Source organism: Echiichthys vipera (assembly GCF_963691815.1).
Source record: "Echiichthys vipera genome assembly, chromosome: 5".
Lineage (NCBI taxonomy): Eukaryota > Metazoa > Chordata > Actinopteri > Perciformes > Trachinidae > Echiichthys > Echiichthys vipera.
Window position 1 is genome coordinate 28,247,101 of NC_139830.1, and position 22,287 is coordinate 28,269,387.

Sequence of the window (22,287 nt, forward strand, 5' to 3'; positions counted from 1 at the left end):
GTGCTTATTATTTTTAATTCCGTATGTGTGTCGCCATATGATTTAATCACTTTACCACTCCTCATCACTGAGAGACGACAAATTATCATATTGAATTATCACCAAGCCCTATGTCAAAATACAATCCTGAATCAAGACCCCATTTATATATAACATATTTATATTAACTGGTGTGGAAACGCAAGTATCCAATTGAGTCAGACTAGATGTGGTAACGCAGCCGCTTGTTCTCCAGTGTAACCATGGAGTTAAATGGGGCGTTGTGATCTTGTTCCTGTCATGCATCAGCCAGAAGTCCAAAGACGGTTAGGAAAGTGCTAAACTGGAGAGACAACGAGATTCCAGATCTTATGTCAGTAAGGACAGACACCAAAATCATCCAACAAATTCAAAGAGCACCGGCTCTGTCGGCGCCCTGTAATCTGCGATATGCCTCGTTCTACCTAGACAAATATTGTGGTGCTGCAGAACTATTCCGGCCTACAAGTCATATTCTACGGACTTCTACAGATCCTTGCAACAATCACACCATGATCCTGTTTTTCAAAAAACGAGACTAAAGAGACTAAAGAAAAAGAGAATCATGACGAACAAATGATCCGAGGAGCCAATGTCACGGTTGCATAGTTGCAAAATATGGTTATGAAATCTCCCTAGTGTGCGGGAATAACGCCCTGCCCACTATGGCACTGTCAGAGCGCATCTTGGCTGGGCTTTAAATTTATCTAACACAACAGTCTGCTACTGTTTAATCATCAGCATCATTTACTTTGAATATTTGCCCATTTGTTGTTTTTCATTATAGACGTTCAATCCGACACAGTCTGACACAGCGCTGTGAAAGTGAAACTACACTTCTAAATATACTGTCTTGTTGTCAAAGAAAGATACAAAGAAAACACATTTATGTTATCACAACAAATACTTTTAATAAGGTGCTCCTATCAGAAATCACATCTCTCAGTAACCCTCTGCCTGACACGCGTGACCACGCAGTGCTGGACTCATCCGCCCCTGTCTGCTTCATGTCCATGGCTTGCCACCCCGGATCAGAGGGTTTTTCATGAGCAAAAAAACCCTTATTCTACGATTAGTCGACTATAGACAAGACGTGACGAATCAGATTCAACTATAAAAATGCTTAGTCGGGGACACCCCTACAGTACATCTTATACGTAAAATATCTAGATGTTCTGATGCACCTGTAAGGATAAAATGTTGAAGAAGGCGCTTGTGTTTTGTATTTTACTGTCTTCTTCACCTTGACTCATTGTGTATCAGTCCTTGTTTGCATTAAAGGATGTGCTTTATAATCCACTTAGGTGTTCCTGCACTTTTATTAGAGAATGGAGTGGTGTCCTTGTGGGAAGGTGGTGGTGATCTTTGTGTCCTCACACCTGAAGCTGCAGCATGATACAGAGAGCTCCATGTAGATAGAAGGTTTGATAACATGACATAATGAATGAGAGCACACCAGTCCCGTAATGTAGCACGTGTAAAGCATATTCCTGGTTTGTGTTTGATTGTTTTCTGGTCGTTTTCCGGTCAAAGTGGAGCCACTCTGGAGCAGTGCGGGGCTGAAAGATGCTATTCTTGCACTAATACTCAGAGTGCACTCACTGTGATGAAGGCCCGAGAGTCTCACTCCGGTCAGGGAATCAATCTAACTGATTACCTGGGGGGATTTCACAACACACTCACACACACACACACACACACACACACACACACACACACACACACACACACACACACACACACACACACACACACACACACACACTCACACACACTCACACTCACACTCACACACACACACACACACACACACACACACACACACACACACACACACACACACACATACACAGAGTCATCCTCAGTCTCTACCGCAGCTGGTTTCGCTGAGCTCAGCCTTGGAGAAAGCTAATCCTGAACCACTGGTTCTTGGAAAAATCCTGACATGCTTCTCCCAGGACAGAGGGTTCTTATGAGGGAGTGAAGGAAGAGAAGAAGATACTGGTGCCTTTTAAATAACTAAAGGGAGACAACTAGGTTAGAGAGATGGTGGATAGTTCACTGCTGCACATGAAAACAGCACTGATCCCAGGCACGGCTTATGGACTGTTGGTGATTGGTTGATAGAATTGAAGGAGGTTTTATTTTACCAGCCTGCTGGTATTGTTTTCACCTTGTGGGTCTGTGTGTAGCATCATGGCGAAGTGTGGTCCTGGAGACATCAACTGTAACAGGAACTACCACAGAGGAGCTTTGAAGTATTTTGCTAGGTGTGCATATGTCTGTCCGTCTTTCTTCAGATTTTGTCACCGCGAACTGTGCAAGATACATTCACAAAATGGTGCAGCTGTGTTGTTGAGATCAGTTTGCACTCCACAGGGAAACCAAGTTTTACAGCAAGTTCTGCAACCTCATTTCCAAGGAAGGGGACCACCCTGCTACGGGGAAAGCTGATCACTGGAGAGCTCAACCTTTATCACCCCGGGGTTCACTTTCTCAACTTAGCTGATAACCTCCTACGATGACTGATCACTGCAGAGGATGTGACCTTTGAAGACGAGGCCTCGCAAGTTAAAACCAGAGTTCGTCCAGGCCACCTAGGGCGACGTGGGCTTGACGGGGCATTGGGAAAGAATGCACGTTGGTGTTTTTCTTGTGCAGTATGGTGCATCATCAACATAAATCACTGCTAACTAGGTGATGGGTAGATTATCTGACAAGTATTGAGTGATAAATGCGTCGATCAACATTCAGACATGCCAGAAAAATAGACTCAAAACAAACATCTTTCACCCCTCCAGTCTAAATAAAGGACTTAGTGGTTTGAGGTGTGGTTCATTTCTCTGCAGTCTGTTTAATATGAGACTTGCACGTCTGCAGCAGATCTGCTCAGTGCTGGAGATAAGGTGGAAAACCCCCATTGTTTTGGTGGAGACTGGTGCCTGAGAGCAGAAACAGACGTTATTCCCATGGGCAGTCGAGATAAGCTACTGACAAGCTCCTGTCCTGCCTGCTTTATTTGGTGATCTTGAATGTTGTTCAAGCTGGAAATGTCCCAGCAGACCTCTTTTAATACATCAGTCATATCCAGTTTATCGACTTTACACCAAGTATGTCCATTAAATTACCTTTCATTCCCGTAATTGCAAACTGAAGCACTGCAGTTTCTCTGTGTCAACACTGTGTGGGTGCTTTATAACGAATAACAACATGATTTATGATCCTGACCCTTCCCAAGGAGTATGATGCATGGCCCGTTTAGAGCATCTCCATATTCTGAATCCTTCGAGGGACCTGGATAAGTACTCTGCGTCTCACAGGAGCATAAATCTACGCTAACTTTGTCGGGATCTATTGTCTGACAGTCCCTGGAGTGTGTCTCCTCGCTGCAAGAGGATCCATCATGATGAGTAGCTGTGTGGCGTTGTAATGGCTGAATTGATGAGTGCTAATTGGCATCAAGAGACTGACAGTAATGGGCTTCAACAACAGTGACTCACTGGAAGCTTAAAGCAGATTGATTAGGTGCATATCATGTGTTCAGCTGCAGCCCATGAATTGATGCTAATGAGAAACCTTTTTTTGGCTTGATGATTCAATCATAAATGATTTTTTTATCGAGAAACTCTTAAAGGTCAGTTTCCCTTTATTTACTGCCTGTTTTCCTTGAAAATGTCATGGTGTTTGAGTTACCGCTGAGTATCAGTAAGTGAGAAAATATTCCAAAATGTTGAGAAGGGTTTTAGGCTTGGAGATCAAAAAGGAAAGAAAAATAGAAAAATAAAAAGAATATAAATGGAATCCTGCTGAGGTCATTCACACAGATTAGAGATGGGAATCAGGATGTGGTTCCAGTTGTGAACCGGTAACAAACTGGAATTGGAACCAGAATTGCATGCCTCCGAGTTTATCAATTCCTTTTATCAAGGCATATTTTCTGACAACTGCACATTGCAAAACAATAACATTAATGTCATGTGTCTGCACTGCTGGAAACTGGCAACAAGAACTAGCCATGACAGGGAGGAAGAAATGGTCCAAAGTGTTGAAAATGAGAAAATAAAACTGTACAAATATTCTCTAATTTCATCTACACTGCATTTAGACTAAAATAATTGATCAGGTATCAATAAGGGAATCAATGAAGAATAAGACAGATGAGCTGAATCAATACCGCCATTGGTATCAATACAATCTTCTCACTTCCCATCCCTAAAACAGTATAGTAGGGATGGGCGATATGGCAAAAATATCGCATCCCAATTTTTTCCATAGTAAAATCACGATCACAATTTTATCACATTTTTTATTATTTTGAAAGCATTTCCCTAAGTTAAATATAGCCCTTAATATATATATATATATATATATATATATATATATATATATATACCAATACAAACAAAGCATTTAGGCCAAAGAACCTTTCTGAACATTTTTTTTTCAATTTTGCTTAAAGCCACCTGTTGCCTCTGCTGGCTGTGGTGTGGCTGGAATCCTCGCCATTTCACTCTCAGCACACTGTTTAGGATGTTGTCACTTTAGGTCAGGGCTGCCCAATCCTGCCCCCCGAGGGCCACTGCTCTGCATGTTTCAGAATCAGGTGTGTTAGAGCAGGGAGAAACACAAAACAGTAGCCCTCCAGGAGCAGGGTTGGGCAGCCCTGCTTTAGGTGGTTGAAAAGGTTTGTTGTGTTACATCTAATATTGTCATATTGCCCACCCTTGCATAGCAGGTATATGAACAGGGAACGAGTACAGCATGCTTTGTGACAATCTTTTATTCATATAATTAAATGGGATATTTGACGGTTCATTTTGCTAAAGAAGTAGGAGAGTTTCTCAAACCATTTTGCTTCCAAATCACCAAATTTAGAGATACATGGTGTACACAGCACTGCGATATTACAGTTTGTAGTAACTTTTTTTTAGATTTTACTACATAAAAAAAAGTAGTAAAGTCTCTTATGCAGTTAAAAGGGTGTGTGAACTTTAACTTCAGTACATTCTATTATTGTCTGTTAGAGAACAATACGGCATACAGTACCACCGTGTATGGTACACACTTATCACTGTTGTGGTAAGTGCGTGTATACTACAGTATGTGTGCACCCTCTGTTTTGCTGACTCATCATGCGCTGATCCCCGGTGGTCTCTCTCCTGTCAGTGACCACACACACACACACACACACACACACACACACACACACACACACACACACACACACACACACACACGCATGCACACGGGCCGTAGGCTGATGAGGTGAAGGGTCAGGCTCCCTCTGGGGCAGCAGGGGACTCAGTGAGTGAGTGTCAGCTGCCAGCAGCGGTTTGTGCTGAGAGTGGAGGAGAAATGTCTCCCCTCATCCATCAGCTTGCAGCAGCCTCCGCTCCGCTGTGGCCAGCATGTCCATGCATACTCACAGTAACACACACACTGAAAAATGCTGTCGGCGCTGGGTGGGATTTGCACACACATACTTAAGAGTATGCACGTTGTTAGTCCAGTCTCTGTGTAGCACATGAATGCACCTCCCTGGAGCATCAGTCACCCCAGATAAGTTTGCGGCCTGTGGGAAACACTGCTACACATTGCATTTGGTACCAGAACCAGTCTTTTAATGTTGGCAAAATTCCAACTTCAACAATCGATGTGTCCCCACAATCCCTGACGGTGATGATGGAAGCATTGTGTACAGTGTGCTACAACTTGACAAATGCAAGACAAATTGACCCTAAGAGACCCACCATGGGCTCTCTAGAGGGAGCCAGGATCTTTAGGGTAAATAGATGCCACAAAGAGGTGGTGTACAACATCTGAAAGCTGGGAACCGAAAATTAACTTTAAGACAAGTTCAGACCACAGATTCGCAACGAGACGAAAACCACTTTAGAACGTTACAGGTAAAAGTCGCAGCGGTGTGAACTGACCCGTCCCGTCTGGACTCAAACCAGCTGATGTTGTCACCTGCGACTTAGCTTGTCAAATCACCAGCAGCTGGTTAAAGAACGTAAGACACGTTATCTGTTAACAGCCAATTAAGTCTTAACAAAGTCTGCTGGTCAAGTCACTTCAAAACTGCGTAATCGAGAACAAAGCAGTGAATCAGGGAACGGTAGTATCTCACCATGTCCTCATTTATATTTTATAATGCTACAAATGATAACCGGCTATGAATAAAAAAGCCTAAAAAGTCGGAAGTTGTGATGGAAGTACAGAGAGGCGTTTCTATGGAGATGATACACCGTCTCCCCTCGTCTCACTCTAGTGAACTGGCAGGTTTCAGAACGTTGCAGACCTACATGTTGCAAGTAGTTGCAAGTTTGATCTCCTCTCGTCACAAATCTCTGGTCTGAACTGGGCCTTAAGCTCAATATTGTGTGTCTGTCAAGGGTTTAGAAAATAATGATTGGAGTGTATGATGGCCATTTCCATTCATCTCATAAAGCGTTGCAGTTGATGTCACTTGGGGTTAACTGGAACTAGCTACTTGTTAGCTACTTAGCTAATGTGAATTTAAAAGGAAGTTGTATGATATTGCGGAAGGGTGTGATGTTATATTCAAATTTGAATGGAAAACCATCAATTTTGACTCAGAAAACAAGAATGAATCTACAGTCATGTCACTAGCACTGCAATCTGTGCTCAATGGTGCTAACAGCAGTTTGCTGCTGACGTGCTGATGTTTAGCACGTAGCCTGTAATGTTTAGCATATTCACACGTTTAAAGATATTAGCATGCAGACTTGCTGCTTTTCTCTGTTTGTAAGTGGTATGATGCTACAGAAGAGATGTCGTCGTTGAATTTGAATTGAAAACCATGTTTTAGTTTCAAAAAAGAAAGCTAAATGTCTTCATGCTAACAGCTATTTACAGGTCCCATATTATGTTCATTATCAGGTTCATACTTGTGTTTTGGGATTCTACTTCTGTTCCCAGTATATTAAAGTTGTGAAGTGTTTTGATGCTTTCACAGTATTTATATAGCTTGATAATCAAAAAAGACATGGATGTCCACACAATATGGAACCGTGAAAGCTGTACCTAGCAAGCTAATTAGCTCACATCAGCTGAACAAAGTACAGCTGAGGCTGACGAGACATTAATAAATATTACTGCATGCTTATGTGAAAAACTACCTTTTTTAAGTTAAAGGCCTTCCTCTGACAGCCAGGGGAATATTCATCAATAATACAACACACAACATCACATTAGCTGGCTTATGATCTTTATTTGATTCTACTAACGGGCTCACATCGGCAAAGGTGTGCTGTTATGTTTCCCCAAACCCTCTTAACAGACATGTTCATCTTTTGACAGAACTGCTGAGTAAAAGTGACGCAGTGTGTAGTGGAGCCGTCACCAAATCCCTTCAGATCTCAGAGGGAGAAATGAGTTTGTAACTACTGTGACAGATACACACCGCTCCAAGCTACGTTCTTTTTTACCAGCATTTCCCTTGGAAGCGGCTGAATTGATCTTCACCGGGGAGATCATGCTAGCACAAGTCAGACGTTTGAGCGTGTGCTGTGAGACAGGGGGGTGCAGGGAGCAGAGCGCTGCCAGAATCCAGGGGAAACAGGAGCTAGGTGAGGGAGTCGGATGACTGCTGAAGTGGAGAGCATGAAGACACGGTGGCTGAGCTGACGTGGCTCTGCAAACCGCAGCATTAACATCCTGAGGGCTGCTTTCAAATATCCTATTCAGCGTCTTTTTGTTTTCCCCTTTCACGAGCAGACTGATGGTTCACTCATTTTCCCGCTGATGAGACTTCCAAATATCGACAGAAACTATTTCAACTGTGGAAAATACCAACCAAAATTATGTTAGGGATGGTGTCGTCGTAACCACTGAAGGGAACGCTGATGGAAATTTAAAAAGCAGCTTCTTCACTCCACACACAGATAGTGATGCTGAAAAAGAAATACCAATGCAAATAAGCAAAGTGCTGCATGTGGATGGTTCATGTAGGCATGTGGCATTTATTGTACCAATAAAAAGTATCATATTAACTGGTATTTAGCACCGCCGCTGTACTGTACTAGTCAGCCATTCTTCAACTACACAACTGTGTGCACAGGGTATTGGGTATAGATAACGGATACACCTAAATGTTTTGTGCAAATTAAAGAATAGTACATATTAACAGAAGAAATATGAATATATTTTATTGACCAATTTGACTTAAAACTGAACAAACACCTATATTCCATCTCAGTTGTGTCCTCAGCTCAGTGTGTCCTCAGGTGGTTTCTTCCCAAGCTGTGTGTGTCTATCTAAAATAAAAGGGCATCTGGCTTTGTTAGACATCAACGCAGCCTCTTGTGAAATGGAGAAGTTTCCATCTTTACCTTATGCCTCATGCTCTCCACTGACGACAGGCTGGGATCTTATCAGTGCTCTGGGCCGGAAGACCTTTCCCTCGTAATCGCAGCAGGACAATGGTTCTATATTGAGAGAGCAATAAACACGAGATTGCTTATCTGTTATCGAGCTCGTGACACATGAAGGGGATGAATTAGTTAGACCCGTTGTGCGTTTTGCCATCCAACCAGGATGTTAAGTGGACGTGATCGTTGGCACCATAGAGACAGAGTGTGTTTTGTTGGGTTGAGTACAGTACAGACTTAATCAGAGTGTAGATCATGACTGATGCAGCGGTTAAAGTTCTCAGACACCATGCTTGATTTCAGACAGAGCAGTTTGAAATGTATATATTGCTTGATTCAATATGTTGTACACATTTCCTCCTGGACACCTTTTCAGGCGCTAACCGTTTTCTTGCTTTAACCCATGCTAATGGCTATTCGGTACCTCCACCTTCAACCCAAAACATTAGCAACTTAGTCTTTATTCTTGATAATCAGCGTACATGGGTGGACCGCACCACACAGTTGGTGTTTTACTTTACTTAGCACTTTAGCTAGGATTAGCGCTTACAGATGATGGTTGGATGGTGTTATAAATATGCATGTGGACTGCCCTCTATTGGTTGAAACCCAACTATTGTCATTGAATTTTCCCATTGGCTGATTTTGGGGCTGCTTTCGTTAGCAAAGGAGTGGGTCCCCTATCCTTTAAGTAGAAGATCTGGTCCGTCATCACTTTGTTTACCATGGGCTTAAATATGTCCAAAAACCCCATCTTTAGAGCATCTTATCGCCTTAATTGGATGTGTTTCCTGTGGACGCAGGATGTGCGGGCGAGGCACATCCGATAGTTCAACTGTGTAAACCGAAGGGATTTCATTTAATGAGAGAAGACAGTTTTACTTGATGTTGTTTTTTTTTTACCAATTAAAATTGTCATTTACACTTCTGACGCAGCGTCTAGCTCTGCAGAAAGGGAAAAAAAAGATAATTTTCAAAATAATTTTCCAATATTGGTGAAACGTCTAAACTGGCTACAGTGTTCCTCATCTCAGTTTATCAGTTCAGAGTTATTTAGTGTCTGCTTTTTTTTTGGTGTGACTGTGCTGATGATGGTGAACAGTGTCGTCTGAGTCAGCACAGCCTCTTATGTGTGTTGTTGGTTCCGGTTTGAGTAATATGCACTGCTTTCACCCCTGGTGCTGTCAGAGCAACTGGGATGTCTGTTCTTCACCTTACTTACCTCTCTGTTGGCTGACAGTCCTGTGTCTCTGTCCTCTTTTTTTTGGACGATCACTCCATTAGACAAACTCACCTACCTGGTCACTTTTTATGGGCTGTCTGAATCAGAAAACAAGCCATTCAGATTTGGCTCCTCTTCCTACGTCACATGCAGGCTCATTAGAATATATCGCTTCCATCTGAGTGCCTCCACCAGCGGCTTGAGAACTACCTTTGCAGAAGGTGCACCATATTTCTATCAGAGCAGACTCAATGGGCTCAGTAGCAACACCAAAATGGTCTTTCCCCGCTTAAGGTAATAATCGGATTCCCACGTATACATGAGAGGGGCTTGAATGGGAAAATGATGGGAGTAACTCGACCTCTGTTACAGTAGGTGGCGCTCTGACAACACACAGCTGGTGGGAATATGGCTCCCCGCTTTTTTTCCACCTTTGTCAAACTCACAAGCGAGGGGAAAATGGCCGACTTTTGGACAGAATTCCGACAGAAAAGCTTGTGTTGTATTTTTCACGTTGTTTTCGGAATCGTTACTTCCTGATTTCTTCTATTTCCAGGGTCAAAAGCCACTGCCGCAGAGTGCGGAGGGGAGTTATAGCTCACAGAGCCTGCGCAGACGTGTAACCTGATCATACTACGCAAACACTTTACATGAATGAAGGAATACTCGGGTTACTGAGGGAGTTATCTAGGTCTGTTAAGCCGGGAATGAGAACTCTGATTATACTCAGGGTACGGTGTTTACAAGGCGTACACCCTTAACCTGAACATAAAGGGTTTTTTAAACTGCATGTAAACTAGTGTTTGAAGAAAGAGGGTGCATACAGGTATTTGGACAGACAGTAAGTGAAAAATAATGTGTTTTTTGAACATGAAAGCATGTAAACATGTTCAAATCGAAACCCAAAATACAAGAAAGAACCTGAAAATGAGCATGATCTGGTGGAGGAATGGTGTAACATTTTGGAAATTATAATTCTTCTTTTTAATTTAACTCTTTGAAAGTGATATTTCCAAAAAAGTAAAACTATTCCTTTAATCATTGATGTATTGACCAAATGATCATGTGAATGAATCGTGAATCGTATACTTTCCATGAATCTCACAAACGGTGGTTAATTCCTTTAAGCTGTCACATCTGTGGGTTTCATAAAACAAAATTAACAGGAATGATGTATGTGCTGTTTTCCAGGCTGTATGCTGTGTTTTGGCCAGTCAGCCTTCTTCCGCTTCAACCACCCTGAAGAAGCCTTTAGGATGAAGAGCATGGTGCCCCAGGGAGGAAGTGTCTCCACCAGGGACTACAGACTATGTTCAGGTACTGTACGATCGTGCATGCTCAGAATACACCCATTCAGTCTGTTTTCACTCAGCAGTGGGGTTCCTTCTTCCACAAACACGGGCCCAGTGTGAATAAAAACACACTGATCTTTTGTCACATGAATAGCAAAGCCTAAAAAAAGGTAATTTTCCTCCTGGAGTGTCAGTTTCAGCCTAGCGTGCGTGAATGAATGGGCCGGATTGTTGCAGAGCCCAACAGGCGGGTGGTGAGGTGGAGCAGCAGAACAGTGTCTTTTACAGGTGGATGTTTGCACAGCAGTAAAGCCCCAGTATTTTTCCTTTTTTATAGCCTGGCAAGAGCGGAAGAGTGTAGACGCACATGGCAGTCTGCTGGGACCAGAACGGATTTGTTTGGTGATATACAATACAGGGCTCTAATAATAGTCTGTTAACCTGCAGTGCAATAAGATTTGTTTTGCAGACGTTGCTTTTATTTTGATGACTCATTGTTTTTTGCAGAAATGAGTTCCTCCTTTAAAGACAATACGTTGCTGTAGGAGCTGTAAACCTGCCTAAAGAATGAACTGAGTGGTTTCAATGACTGTTCCACTCTGACAAAAGACATATTATGTGTGAAAAAGAAACTTGTCATCATTTTTAGGCGCCAAAATGGTCTTTTTTGGACAGAACTATATTAAACGAAGGCATGAGTTGCCAGTTTGCAGCTCTGGTATAACAGAGTTGTTGTGAATACTGTTCTTTAAAATGCAGCACCCGTTAAACCCTGCAGCCTGTATGGTGCCCAGCTGGGATCTGGTGCCGGAGTTCACACCATGCATGTTTTATGAGCATCTCATTCCTCCGCGTCTCCAGGCAAAGTTTTCAGCTGTGTACGTGTGTGTGAGTGTGTATGTTGTGAGTGCTCCCCCTGGCAGCAGCACAACTGTAAGTGTACCTTTTCTTGTCGAGTTCTACTACCAGGGATCTGTCATAGCATCTTGTTATAGCCCTGCTTTTACTGTTGACGCAGCCTGCCACCGGGGGATAAGTATAGCACACAGGCATGCTGGCTGCCGTGGACCTCCTCGTCCAGTAATGAAAGCCTTCCGTTGTTTAGAAACGTATCATTTCCCTCAATTACGCATTCCTGAGTTGCATTCAGATGAAATCTGCTTATACCACTCCCATGATAATCTGGCTATATCTGTCATATCTGATTTGAAATTACACTTGTTATCTGTATATGAATTCTGGTGCCAGAGCTATTACGCAGGGCAAACCCAGCTAAACCCAGTTGACCCACTATAGGGGTATACCTTTTTTTTCCAGCTTTTCTGCCTGAACTAAAGCAATTCTATCAATCTATAGTACATGTAGGCTGAAGCCTGCTGATGTACAGTATAGTATGTATAGTTTGTGCGATGAACCCACTCATTGTGCTAAAGCTTTTGGCTGGGGTAGCACCATGGATGTATGAAGCAAACTGGACCACCATTTGGTGCATTGGAACATTTGCACTGGAGTCTCCAACACACACACACACACACACACACACACACACACACACACACACACACACACACACACACACACACACACACACACACACACACACACACACACACACACACACACACACACACACACACACACACACACACACATACACACAATGGAGTAAAGATTCAAGGTTCAAACTCTGGCGTAGATCTGGTCCTTGGCGCTTGAGAAGTACCCTGTAAAAGTACAATTTCTTCCACTACAAATTTTATACCTCTATAATTACAGTTTTACTTACCACAAGTACCACACCGTACCTATTAATAATGGAATAATTATTGGGGAATGAGAAACTGGACCTACCTGTATTTCTCGGTGAACAGTGGAGACAGACCAGGCAGTAAGATGAAGTGAGCCTAAGCCCCCCCGTGTGTTATTACGTACCGCCATAGACTGTGTTTCTCTCTTAATTTAATCACCAGAAAACAACTGTCTGCTACTGTTGGATCATCAGCATCCTTTAACCTTGTTATGGCCATTTGTTACCACATTTTGTCTTATCGTGGCTGAATTACACCTGCATATTTTCAATTCTCATTATAGAAGCTGAATCTGACAGTCTGACACAGCGGTGTGAAAGTGAAACTACAGTTCTAAATATACCGTCAGCGACTGTCACAGAAATATATAAACAAAACACATTATGTGACAACAGCAATACTTTTAATAAGATTCCCGTATCGGAAATCAGAAATCACATCACTCAGAAACAGCTGCGTGACTGGACTCTTGTGCACCTGCTTCTTGTCTGTGTCACACGCTGCCACCCTGGATGAGAGAGCTTATTATTTCCACATGTTCACAATACAATTTAATATATATATATATATATATATATATATATATATATATATATATATATATATATATATATATATATATATATATATATATATATATATATATATATATATTGTGCTCAATGTAGGCTATCAACAAATGCAAACTGCAAAATAAGTTTTGCGAAATACGTGTATATACATACATATATATGTATATACATATATTTTGCTCACTAGCCACATTATTGGGTACACCTTGCTCGTACCTGGTTGGACCCCCTTTTGCCTTCAGAACCGCTCTAATTCTTCGTGGCATAGATTCAACGAGGTACTGGAAACCTTCCTCAGAGAGTTAGGTCCATATTGACATGTATATATACTGTTTTTTTAATTAAAAAATGAATTTACAAATACTGAAAATGACCTAACCAACAAACAAATATTCGAGTATTCGGATCCAGCCCTACAATAAATATCTGGGTTTCTTGCATGCGTTTTATAGCAGACGTGTCACACCTGAATGAAGAGCCTCTCTGCTAACATCAAAAGAAATGATTACATTTGTATGAAAAATCATACTAGGCTTATTAATAACCAGACATCTGAACAACCACAGGTGTTTCAGTAATCCTGGCTGACTAGACCTCTTGGTCGCTTGGTTGAAGGTGGGTGGAAGATTGTAATGATTATTTAAGGACTTTAACATGGAAATTGTTGTGTGTGTGTGTGTGTGTGTGTGTGTGTGTGTGTGTGTGTGGGGGGGGGGGGCATATCTGACACACATTATTGTTCCAAACTGAACAGATTTGTGATACATGTCTGCAGGGGATCTTTAAATATATTTGATATCTGATATAAAAGTACACATTGTGATGTCCCTTTTGTGCAAAATGCACTTTTCAGGATCGAATGTCCTCGTCCTGCGTTTCTGTTTTTGAGCATGTGAATCACTGTTACTTTATGATGCCGGTCACATTCACCTGTCTGTTGTTCGGTTTTGGCGAGCTTTGCCAAGTCAGTGACGCTCCACTGACCAGTTGTCTTTAGCCAGCCGTCTTTCAGCTACCACCTCTTCGCTGATTGGACGTTTCCTGTGCCCCTCTGCCTGGCCAGCAGACGGCTTTGTGGCTCTGAGCTGCTTACTTAAAGTGGCCGACAGCTTGAGTTACAGTATCTTTTTCAGAGACTATTTATAAACCTCCGGTTCTATTCTACTGTCCACCATCTCTGCACCCTCCCTTTCTGTGTTCCCCTCCTGTCCCTTCCTGCTCCCACCCACCACTGTCCCTATACGTGTTAGCCTCCCTTTTCAATAAAAGCCCTTTATCTCCATGCGATTTGGCTCCTGTATCTGTCATTGGCTGCTCGACAGTCTGCAAAAAGTAGTGCTAATGATATGACTGAATACACCACCACATGTTGAATCTCTGACGTTCAAATGTTCTTTTTATTATGCTATGAAAACGAGTGCCCATCAATAAAATGGGCCTCGACAGTTTTGGACAACTGACAGAGAATGTTTTTGCCAGTGAAAGCAGTCAGCACTTCTTTCCTTCTTTTCCATTTCCAAACCAGTTAAAACCCACATTTCCATCCCTGAGGAAAACCTCTCTTTTCCTTTAATATGCCACCAAATTAGGTTTCTACTCTGTATTTTGTATGGAAAGGTTCAGCCAGAAGTTATATTACATGCATTCCTTGTATTTGTACAAAAATAAATCCGACTCTGATAAGCTAATAATAACTGTAAATTCTAATTAACCCGATCCTTCCAAAGTTCTTTACTTTGGTTCATTTAACACCACCTGACTGCCAATGTGACAACTTCACTTTATGTGTGTGTTTATGTATTATATTCTCAAACAGTGCTGAGAAAAAATTAGACAATAAGTTAATAATGCTTGATTTATTCAGAAATACTGTTATTTTTATTGTCCTGAATTTGATAGCATATCAGCTGTGCATGCTAGCATGTGTTAGATAGAGTTAAAGTATTCACAAAGCTGAAATTATCACTGTGCATGGTTTACTTTTACATATTATTGGATTATCATTTGTGTGTAAGCAGCATTCTACTGTGGTAGCTGCAGGTAGAGCTATTTTAAATATAGAGTGGAGATCAAAATTAGAGAACAAATTATAAATACTTGATTTATTCTGAAGTTCTGTAATTTATTATCGTCCAGAATGTGATATTATATCTGCTGTGGCTAAACCACTGTTGTATTAGCATGTTTTTTTAAAATAACCAAGGCACTTCAACAAAAACCTTAATTTTGTGAAAAAAAACAGTGATCAAAATTAGAGAACACTTTCAGATCCCTCCCAGTTATTGGTGTTAATCTGCACCTGGTGACAGTTGACTTCATTGTTGGACACACCCTATTTATCTGCAGCTCTCCTGGTTACTTTGCAAGATGGCAGCTGCTCTAAGGAGACTGAAACCCTGAGACAGCAGTTTGTCCAGATGAAGGCCAAAGGGACGACCCTCTCAGCCATCAGAGAGAGGTTGGGCGTTCACAGTCTGATTTCAAGAATATTGAAACTTTACAAGAACACAGATTCATTTAAGTCCCTCAAAAAGGTCGTCCACGTAAAACAAGTGCACGAGAGGACAGGATTATGAGAAGACTCTCAATGGGGAGTCGGTTCAACAATGCAGCTGGAGCTGGTCTCCAGTTCAGTGCTGAACAGGGCAAATATCTGTCTCCGCACACAGTGTCTCATTGTTTAAGACTTTTTGGACTGAAAGCCCACTCTGCAGTGACCAAACCTCTCAGCAGAAAGAATAAAAAGGCTAGACTTGCCTTTGCTGAGGAGCCTGTTGTGTGGACATAGGAGAACCGGTCCAGAGTGACTTCAGTGATGCAAGTACGTTCAGTTTACTTATGTCTGATGGGAAACATTATGTTTGACGTAGGACTGGGGAGAGACTGAACCCAAAGTGTGTAAAGAAGTCATTTAAATTTGGAGGAGGAAGTGTCATGGTTTGGGGGATGTTTTCTGCAGCAGGAGTTGGGCCTCTTGTACAGCTACATGGCAGAGTGAATGCACATGTTTATGTGAATGTCAGTGATGTCCTGTGGGTGCAGATGTGCTGAAGTCATTCAAAGCTGTGGCCTCTACACTTCCTGTTCATTTTTGAATCAAATAGAAGAAAACATTGTTTAAATCTTCTCTTCTGACACAGTGGTTACTGTTCTCTCATTTTGATCACTGTTTTTTTCACAAAATAAAGGTTTTTGTTGAAGTGCCTTGGTTATTTAAAAAAACATGCTAATACAACAGTGGTTTAGCCCCATCAGATATAATATCACATTCTGGACGATAATAAATGACAGAATTTCAGAATAAATCAAGTATTTATAATTTGTTCTTTAATTTTGATCTCCACTCTATATTTAAAATAGCTCTACCTGCAGCTACCACAGTAAAATGCTGCTTACACACAAATGATAATCCAATAATATGTCAAAGTAAACCATGCACAGTGATATTTTCAGCTTTGTGAATACTTTAACTTTATCTTACTTTACCTTTGATACCTTATAAGTACTAAAAATATATTTTTTTACTAATGTGGCATTTTCGTGGAAGAATGCTACTTCTAATGGAGCATTTCTATATTGCAGTATTGTTATTAAAGATCTGAACGCTTCCTCCAGCACTGGTTGTGAAATGTGCCGTGACAGGTTTTAATTGCCTCAAAAGCTTGATTTTTGCTGACAAGTTCAAATGGTCAAATGGAATATGGTTGAGGCTTCAGCTGTCATTGCACGTTTGCATATTGACAGCTTGAGAGTCACAGTTTATTTCAAGGAATCATCTTCCACTCTTATTTTTTCTCCGATGCATCAGACCTAGTTATAAAAAGCTGTGCTGCCATTGACACTGTATCAATCTTAATGCTGGTAGAATAAATGTAGTTTTTCACAGTAAAACATCAGCATGGGGCCACAGTTTGTTGTGCACATGTATCTTTTGTCGATGCTGTCTCCCTCGTCTCATCTAACACCGACACACTCTGCATTTAGAGAGACAATAACAATGACAAGCCATAAACCCCACTGCTGTGACCCTTTAAAGCAGCGCTGTAAATCTCGCAGTAGTTCACATCACCGTGGAAAGGAAAAGCGATGTCACAATATCCATGGCACCGGAAGTAACGCTGTTAGGCCTTCAAAATAATTCAATTTCCCATTGAAGGAGATTCTTGAGCTTCAGCCGTTCTTCTGAGCGACATGCCCGTCTTAAGTGTATTATATAGTGCAAAAGCAAGCCGGTATTCTGTTACTTTTCACATCACTACACCCAGAGTAAATGTTGGTATTTAACATAGGCCACTGAACTAAGACATAATATACTTCTGTCACATAGTCTGTCACAGTGAGATGGACATTACAGTATAATGTAAAGTTGTATTATTTGCTTGTCTTAGCAATGACAGCACATTCACAAATTATTTATATACGTGGATTTACCGTGGGATTTACATCAAGTTGTGATTTGATTTTGAAAGTCTTGACCGGAAATGCCATGTTACATTTTAGGCAGCTCGACGCCAGCGGTACCGTAGGCAGCAGCGGTGCCTAGCACCCCAACCCCCGGCTGAAATATCACCTCGCCTCGGTAGTGAATCTCCTTATTTCCCTCGGTGTGTGTGTGTGTGTGTTTTTGTGTGTGGAGCCAGGCACGGCAGGGCTCCGTCAAACCCGGGCTGTAACCGGTGTCCGGAGGATGTGGGCCTCAGTGTGTGTCATGTAGCAGGTGAACCGCACTGAAACTGACCGGGTCGCAGTTTTATTCCTTCATGTGAGTAACCCTACTGCTTAGCTTTGGGCAAGAGAAGTGACAGGAACAGGTCACACGCCGAACTCCATTCAAAAATCTCTCGCTTTTATGTTCACTTGCTCTTCTCATTGCGATTCACTGGGTTACAGTCTCTATTCAGCATATACCCGACCAATAAACATGTCCTTTACTCGTAAAGAATAATCGCATTTCTGATGTGGTCACAGCATCACTTCTGATGAGGGGTAATTTAGGGAATGTCAAATGAGCCTACCTTACTGGGGGGTTGAAGTGACGCCGAATTGTAGAGGGGCTCACATGTAAGACAATGCCTCAGGTATATATATTATATCAGGCACGCAGTTTTACAGGCACTCCAGCCAACATTAAATTGGCCGATCTTTAAATGAAGTTTGGCATGATGCGCTCGAGGCGGTAGTCTTTATCCCATGACATCATTGCTTGGGCTTTCCCTCAGCAAACGGTTGCTTTTATTTTGTCACCCCACCCCCCCACCCTCGATTCTGACTGTATGAGAATCAAGCCGGTTTGTTGTCTGTGAGATCGATGTGACATTGACATTCATGCGTTGCTCAACGGGTGCGGATGTATTACTGTGACAGCCCGCATACCTCCCAGCATATGTTGTGAAATTTGCATGAGAATACAATCGGGTTGAATTGTGGTCAGGCTGTCATGAAGGCAGAGCTTCATTGTCATTACAGGGGAGCGGGCAGGAAGCTGTTCCCATCTCTGTGGAGCAAGCACAGCTGATGCATTATTTGTGAGGCTTCTATGTTTCAGAGCAGTTTCCTGTCGGGACTTCTTTCTGACATCAACCTTTACAAAGAGACAAAACTGACTCGTGCGTCGTTCTGTTCCGTTTGTGTCATTTGCCCCCCCCCCCCCCAGTGATTTTGTGGGTCTATGACATCTAATGTTATGACATCACTACTGGACCTGACAGCTGAGCTCTATTCTTCGGCTGTCTTCTGTTACCTCTCAGTGTTTGCACTGATGGCTCCGCGCAACAATTATCTTCATGTTCAATTATCATCATGTTTCCACTCAAACAGACAACAGGTCAATTCAAACAGATTTCATTTAGCACTAATAAAACCTGATCCGTGCTCTGATCCCTGCGTCAAAGCCGTGCTGGTGAAACTCCCACGCGGCCGTGCGTTTCTGTTGTAATAATCTACTATACTGACATTAGAGAGAGACAGTTAAGATTAGATCACCAGTGCCCTATGTTGCTTTCGGCCACACAGTAATTGGGTTATGGAGCCACATTTTCTCCTGATCCTTATCCAATGCACAGGCCTGTCTGCCTGTTCATCTCCTCTGCTGTGTCCTTCCTTCTTTCCCCACCACTTATCTCTCCACTGACCTCATGCTTACCTGTGTGCACGGCTTCTACACTGGGTTGCTAAACACAGATTTTATTAGGATTTTGAACACCTCACATCTGCGCATCAGGATCTGAAATATCATGACGTTCCAGGAAATGTTTTGAGTTCTCTGGAGAGGTCACTAGATCAAACGCATTAGATGTTGTGGTTCAGCCTGACTGGCATGGGAACCCAGACTGGTACCCTCTTTAGATATTTTCTGTACGGAAACACAACCAAAACAATCCAGGAAGGAAAGTGAACCTTTTGAACCCAAGATTAGTTCTGGAAAGTCCTCCAGAAGTCGTCAAGGTGGGCAACCTGGACGGAAAAACATGAAATGGAAGTCCTGAAAATGCATGTAATGACACGGCACTGTATTGTTTTTATCACCGTCTTGACTCTCTCTTTTGTTTGGGAAATATTGGTAAGCTTTGTTCATTCAGCAGATTTGTATTAGACCTTATCATAGATAATAGGTAATCCAAGATAATTCAGTTTTACACTCTTTGAGTGAGTCATGGAAGTACTTTAAGAGCTCAGGCCAGTGATAAAGAGAACTGCTGGAAAGCTATTACTCTGACAAAAGACTGAGTATAGGCAGTCATAAAAGAATGACATTGTAAATGCTGTAAGACCGTTTTTTTTCACAACTCTCTCAAGTTATTATGGCGAAAATCTGTTCATCCTTTGTCTGACAGTTTCCAGGTAAACAGAAGAATGAACCTGTTACACTTTAACTTTAAGTAATCTACCAGGAATGTGGGCTAGCACATGTGGGACTGACAATTTGCATTGCTAGCCCTCAGCCCTTAGCCCTCAGCCCTCAACATCAGGACCCCCAGCACCAGTGAATTGCTACATTTTTTGACCCACTCCTAATGTTTTAAATGTGGCCTAAGGACCTTTGTTGTATTTGGTGCGTTTGCTTCCAAATAAGGAGAGGCCATTCCTACATATGTCTATGTTAAGGCTTGACTATGACATTTAGTGACTGGCGCACTAAGAACTTGTTTGAATTCTACAGTTCAAGGATAATTCAGACTCCCAGTTCAGACTGTCATGCACAAGAAACTAAGCCTAGCTGTATTCTATATTGTACCCCTTGTGTTTTTGTTTTAGAAGACAAAGCCAAATAACAGTAGTTTTCCCTCTTCTTTCCCTCAGACACGGAGAGCTTCGTCAATGGGAATCACCAGGCCAGTCCAGCCCAGTCTCCCCCAGCTCCTGGAGAGAGAGTCCAGTCCGAGCACAGTGCAATCGTCAGCTCTATTGAGAAGGACCTCCAGGACATCATGGACTCCCTAGTCATGGATGACCCCCAGCCTTCTTCCTCAGAGAGCAAAAAGCCCCCTGGTGGCCAATCCATTCCTCACTCTCCCCTGTCGCCTATGGTCAATGGAGGAGGGCGGTATCTGCTGTCCCCTCCTACTAGCCCAGGGGCCATGTCGGTGGGGTCCAGCTATGAGAATACATCCCCTCCTTTCTCTCCCCTCTCCTCCCCGTCCGCGGCCAGCAGTGGGAGCTATACAAGCCAGTCTCCTAGTGGAGGACCCCAGGACCAGAGTTCTTCTCTGCCGCCAGTGCCTGTACGCTCCTCTAGCTACAACTTCAGCACCCAGCCTCCGCCTGTACCCCAGCCACGGACCATACTGCCTAACTTCAGCATCGTAGGGGTGGGCCAGAGGATTCAAGAAAGCCCCAGGCTGCAAAGGAAGGTCTTAACAGAAGCTCCTCCGAGCCCAAAACTAAGCCGCAGAGGACTAGGCCAAGATGGGTCTGAGAGCCCCCGGCAGACTCTTCTGTCCTCAAGTGAGTCTCTCAGTAGTAGAAACATTGTACCAAGTAGTCCAAGACTCACTCCAAAATTCCCTACCTGTCCATCCCCATCTCCCTCCAGTCCCAGGACCAAGACAACCACAGTGCTCCAGGAAAGGCCTGCCAGCCCTTTCAGAGAGCAGGCCAGTCTAGCTGATTGCCCCCTAACCTCTAACACCTCCAGGCAGCTTTCCCAACACACCAGAGCCTTCCAGCCTCCCCTGGACCCCATCGTCCACATCATCCAAGGATCGCCGCTCCAGCAGCATCCACGTTCACTGCAGCCCCCTGAAAGTCCTCGCATGGCTAGGAGAAACATGGAGCTGAACAGCGGCAGTGGAGGAAACAGCAGTATGAGAGAGCTGCCGCCTCTTAGCCCCTCCATGGCTCGGAGAGGGGTCCCTGTACTCCCAGGGGCACTCCCGGGGACAATCCCCACTTTGAGGACTCCAGAAAGCCCCTCAAGTCTGGTCAAACTTATCCCAGAGAGTCCCAGGCTCCGACGCAAAACCGGATCTACATCCGAGGACCCGACGTGCAGCAGGGGGATCCGAGCCCGCAGCCCGTCGCCTACCTCTATGATGATGGAGGGGGGTGGTGGCAGTGCGGGAGTACGGAAGGCGAGCTTTGGGAATTCCCTGTCACCTGCTTACAGCTTGGGCTCCCTGCCTGGCTCATCCCCCGTAGCCAGCCCCAGGACCCATAGGAAGATGTCAGCAGGGAGACCCCACCCTGGGATGAGGGAGAGAAAGAACAGCATCACAGAGATCAGCGACAACGAGGACGAGCTGCTGGAGTACCACCGACGACAGAGGGAGGAGAGGCTTCGAGAGCAGGAAATGGAGAAACTGGTGAGTCAGGAACACGTCACTAGGACACTACTGGAACTTAGTTTACATTTAAAAAGAACACATTTCACTCATGCTCTTGTTATACCATTTTGATTTCTAGGTTAAAGTAGATATATACTATATCTACCCTATATGATAGGGTTTATATCCATTTCTTACTCATGACTTTGGGTCAGTTTTA

At 43.0% G+C, this 22,287-nt stretch overlaps 1 protein-coding gene across 11 annotated transcripts in view; it reads left to right on the forward strand.

Moving 5' to 3' along the window:
- Window positions 1–22,287, forward strand: part of phldb1b (pleckstrin homology-like domain, family B, member 1b) — a 97,085-nt gene that overhangs the window by 20,821 nt on the left and 53,977 nt on the right. For all 11 annotated transcript variants that reach the window (XM_083913742.1, XM_083913734.1, XM_083913738.1 and 8 more), the window contains 2 exons: window positions 10,825–10,950; window positions 20,605–22,106. In XM_083913742.1, coding sequence (XP_083769868.1) covers window positions 10,825–10,950; window positions 20,605–22,106 — 1,628 coding nt within the window. The remainder of the gene's footprint in view (window positions 1–10,824; window positions 10,951–20,604; window positions 22,107–22,287) is intronic.